The sequence below is a fragment of the Littorina saxatilis genome, linkage group LG16 (assembly GCF_037325665.1).
Source record: "Littorina saxatilis isolate snail1 linkage group LG16, US_GU_Lsax_2.0, whole genome shotgun sequence".
Classification (NCBI taxonomy): Eukaryota; Metazoa; Mollusca; class Gastropoda; order Littorinimorpha; family Littorinidae; genus Littorina; species Littorina saxatilis.
This window is the reverse complement of record NC_090260.1, coordinates 16,817,674-16,822,673: the sequence shown is the minus strand read 5'-3', so window position 1 is coordinate 16,822,673 and position 5,000 is coordinate 16,817,674. Positions and strand designations below refer to the sequence as shown.

Genomic DNA, 5,000 nt, shown 5'->3' with positions numbered 1-5,000 from the left:
GTTGTCCCTCTGAAACAAGAACGTGTTCGCTAACAGCGGAGCTAAATGTTTCAGCAAAGTTTTTAGACGAAGCACACTGGTTCGCCCAATGACCTTGACCCCCACAGATCCTACAGACATCACTCTGTTTAATGGTCCCTCTACGTGCACCCCTGCGTTGTCCTCGAAACTCACCTCGACCTGTACCCGAAGAACCTCGGCCTCCTCGATAACCTCGAGAACCACTGCCCCCGTTGTTAAACCCTGTTGAATCTGCAACTCCAACTCCAGCTGAAAATATAGAAACATCTGATTTCCGTGCTAAGGTTTTGTTGGGATGAGCTTCACGGTAAAGTTCAGCTGCTTCACATAACGCAGCTACGTCACCCAGCTGACGTTCCCTCAAGAACACGGCCAAATCTTTTGTACAACTCTGAAGTATCTGTTCACGCAAAAACAAGTCTTGTAAACCTTCGGCAGTGTTGGAAACACCAGACAACTCAGTCCATCGGTTAAGCAAATGACGACAGCGCGTTAAAAACGCCAAAAATGACTCTCCCATCTCGGGACGAACAGCCCTGAAACGCTCTCTGAAACCTTCCTCTGTGCATTGGAACTTACGAAGAAGATGAGACTTCAATACATCCCACGAAAGGGTTTGTTCTCCTGAAATTGAATGATAAAGCGACAAGGCACTACCTTTCAATAAAGCAGCCAAGTAGACAGGCCATTTACCCTTATCCCAGCCGCATGCCGAAGCGTGTGTTTCAAACCGAAACAAAAATGCATCAATGTCGTCTTTGTTTTCATCGAACATAGGCAATTTTGGATGAAAAGGTCCAGAACTGTTTGACTGACTAACTTTACCGTCTGATCTCTCCTTTTTCACCCTTTCCGTTTCGAGATCTAACTCGCTTTGTCTAGTCTGCTCTTTTTCTTTTTCAACTTCTAGTTTCTCTTTTTCGACTTCTAGTCTGGCAAGCTCCTTTTCTGTCTCTCGCTTTTCATGCTCTTTTTCGACTTCTAGTTTGGCAAGCTCCTTTTCTGTCTCTCGCTTTGCATGCACTTCTAGTCGGGCACTTTCTGCCTCTCTTTTTTCTTTCCGTTCATCTCTAGCAATATTTTGCTGTTCACGGACAAAACCGGTTAAGTCTTTGTCTTTAAGACCTAGCTCTTTCCCACGAGACATCCACAAATCCCAATCGTCACTCATGGTGATAATATATATACAAAACCACTATACTGTAAAAGTTACTTCATGAAAACACTTCACCACTGTAACAACATTATTCACAAAATGTGTGTTTACAGATATGCTTACACACGTAGTCAAGCAACCAACACACAATGAAAAAATCTTCAAAAAGTGTGCGTTAACAGTCTACAATCTGTTAAAGACACATACACTGGAGAAAACGGGGTCACCAATTGTCAGGAATGAATTATCTACAATACCGACTGTCAGTCAGAAGGCTACTATTTCATTTATACGCATTCGTTATTCTCCTCCGATTCATTCCAACAATAAAAGAAAATACGTGGAGCTCAATATGTTTATATAGCTCACTGGTAAAGCATGTACATATATCAAACGTTCAGGATTCACACACATATACACAATACGCCCAGGGTTCTAGATGAGTAAATTAATGTGTTACCCCATCACCAGAACAGCGTAGTGTAGTTCATCTCTGTTTCTCCATCACCCAGCCGACGCGGCGACTCCTGGCGTGGTCCGTAAAGTCCGGTTAGTAGATCACGTCGCTCTGCTTCGTGCATCTTCGTTTCTTCATGCGTCTGCTTGAATGGTCAAACAAGCTCTCGCGAATTCCATCTTCTGTCTCTGGGAAGACTCCTGTGAAAGTAATTCTTGAGTCAGTATTTCCATAGGCATAACACACACAGCAATTCACTCATCATTCACCCTGGGCTGTAATTACACTCTACATTCAACCACACACACACGAATTCTTAAATAACTACTGTCAATACTAATATCAATTCCCATCCATGTCCGAGTTATTTATCCACACATTAAACAACTATTCAGAATATCCAGATTAAGAACTAGTACAATGAACACTTAAGTTAACATAACAGCGAATATTAAGAATGATTATTCATAAACATACTAGTGTTCCTTAGCAAAAACATATCATGAAAAATAGTTTACCTGAGCACGCGAGCAAAGAATCTTCCCCGACTTGCCGCTTACATGTTCAATGGGCAAGTGAAGCTAACAGCTTAGGTGACTGGCGACAAGTCTAACAGCTCACCTTACAAAAAATGGACATTCAGGTTTTTCACCTGTTGCACGTGAGTGCGTGGAGACTCGGCTCTACAGGTAACAGTACAGGCCCCATAATCATGGTCCAACAGGCATGCGAATCAATAATAATGTTTTTCGCGATACGAGTCTACTTCTGTCAATTAATGCATACTAATAACAGCATCATTTCATCATTAATTAAGTACTCATATTACATACATGTTCACACATAAAACCCATAAATGTCATATCTGACAAATACAACGTAATTCCTTTCTAAGCTTTCTGTCTCTGACGGATTGCATTTGAATAACGACATCCAATAAAGTCTATCAACTATATCAGCTGCGGAGATATTTGTCTCGAAAAAATACGCCGAGAGGCGTTAAAGTTCCCCTTGGTTTGTCCCTGTCAAAAAAAAATAATGTGGGATTACTGGTAGCTTTTTTGTACTACCACGCATATGTTACGCTATTTTGATAAAGTTGATAGTATTTACAGCTTTCCGGTCATATGTCCGGCTATCATTCACTTTTAGGTGGCAGATGTACAGATATAACACGTGTTTCAGAATCTCTATTTTTTGGGTGTGTAATTTTCAATAATGAGTGTTTTTCTAAAAATGTCTCTCAAAAAGTATTCTTAAAGTCTAACACATGTTTACACTCGCATTCCGTTTCTCTAGCTTTAGAAATAAACAAGTCCAGATATAACATTTTTTTAAATGTCCAGATATCATCCCCCCCCCTCAGACACGTATGTGTGTGTGTGTGTGTGTGTGTGTGTGTGTGTGTGTGTGTGTGTGTGTGTGTGTGTGTGTGTGTGTGTGTGTGTGTGTGTGTGTGTGTGTGTTAGCGTGAAACATTGACTACGTACGTGTTAAACAATTAAAACAACCTGCTACGGCTTGGTTGACCTTTTGCCTTTCTTCTTGTCTAGCCCATAAGCTTACTAAGGTAATTAAAACATGTAACAGCTGAAGCAAACAATGCAAGAAATACTAAAGTCAGATTATCGTCCGGATCTATATATATATGTCTTTGGGTGTTGTTATTTTACTGATAACATTTCTAAAACAGGACGCTCTGTGACGAATCATTCTTCGTAAACATTTGTTGTTTCAACTTGACGTAACCTTATTTTAAATTGGTTTGTTTGGTGCTACAAAACTTTGCGAAATACATGTGTATGTGTACTAAAAATCTGTGCATACATGTTTGTTGTTTTAAACGTGATGTAACCAGACTGCTTTTTACATTTAGTCAAGTTTTGACTAAATGTGTTAACGTAGAGGGGGGAATCGAGACGAGGGTCGTGGTAGTGTGTGTGTGTGTGTGTGTGTGTGTGTGTGTGTGTGTGTGTGTGTGTGTGTGTGTGTGTGTGTGTGTGTGTGTAGAGCGATTCAGAGTAAACTACTGGACCGATCTTTATAACATTTTACATGAGAGTTCCTGTGTATATCCCCAGACGTTTTTTTTCATTTTTTGATAAATGTCTTTGATGACGTCATATCCGGCTTTTCGTGAATGTTGAGGCAGCACTGTCACGCTCTCATTTTTCAACCAAATTGGTTGACATTTTGGTCAAGTAATCTTCGACGAAGCCCAGACTTTTGTATTGCATTTCAGCTTGGAGGCTTGCAATTTAATAATTGAGTTTGCTCATTAAAGTTGTCATTAAAATCGATTTTTCGCAAACAGATTTAAAATTGATTGCATCGTATTTTTCATCTCATTCTGAATCTAAAAATATATACATATGTCATGTTTACTCTTAAAATGTGATCACAATTAACGAAAATAGAATAATTAGTTTTACGATTAAAATGTAAGAAATCGATTCAAAAATGATGTCATCTTATTCGTGATCATTTCCTGATTCCAAAAACATATAGATATGATAGGTTGTATTCAAAACAAGCTCAGAAAGTTAACACGAATGCAGAAAAGCGCGCTTTCCTGCTTTATAGCACAATACGCTACCGCGCTAATCTGGCGTGTCAATATCACTACGTTTTGCACGTGGAAGGTGAGCGATTTCCCTCACGCGGGGATTGACGAAGTTGTACTGTCTTAGTGAATAAATACAGTGCGTTCAGTTTCATCCCGTGAGTTCGACAGCTTCACTAAATGTAGTAATTTCGCCTTACGCGACTTGTTCTTTCTACATGAATTATTTTGTGAGAAAGAAAAAAAATGCAAATCTACCCTGTCATGAAAATTTGCGGTTTGAAAACTTACTCCATTTTTACATTTAGTCAAGTTTTGACTAAATGTTTTAACGTAGAGGGGGGAATCGAGACGAGGGTCGTGGTGTATGTGCGTGTGTGTCTGTGTGTGTGTGTGTGTGTGTGTGTGTGTGAGTGTGTGTGTGTGTGTGTGTGTGTGTAGAGCGATTCAGACTAAACTACTGGACCGATCTTTATGAAATTTGCTATACAGAATTCTACGAAATGGTTCGTCTGAAAACAACTCAAAACGACTAAGTCCTGAATAGAATCAATATGCATAGTAATATGCATAGTACATGTACAAGAGTAAATGGTGTTCCTTGTCACTTGTTTCTAATCACTATGAAAACGTAATAACTCCGTGATTGGGTTGAAAACACACACACACACACACACACACACACACACACACACACACACACACACACATACATACACACACACGCACACACACACACACTACACACACACACACACACACACGCACACACACACACACACACACCAAACGATTGTAACTTT

At 39.8% G+C, this 5,000-nt stretch overlaps 1 protein-coding gene and 1 long non-coding RNA gene across 3 annotated transcripts in view; one reads left to right on the top strand and one right to left on the bottom strand.

The window, feature by feature from the left end:
• The window catches only part of LOC138951322 (uncharacterized), a 6,949-nt gene extending 5,742 nt beyond the window's left edge, over positions 1–1,207 (bottom strand). The window contains exon 1 of the mRNA XM_070322945.1: positions 1–1,207. This exon is cut by the window's left edge and continues 295 nt beyond it. Within this exon, the coding sequence (XP_070179046.1) occupies positions 1–1,192 (1,192 nt within the window). The 5' untranslated portion in view covers positions 1,193–1,207.
• LOC138950521 (uncharacterized) overlaps positions 1–5,000 on the top strand; it is a 129,847-nt gene that overhangs the window by 9,219 nt on the left and 115,628 nt on the right. The window lies entirely within an intron of this gene.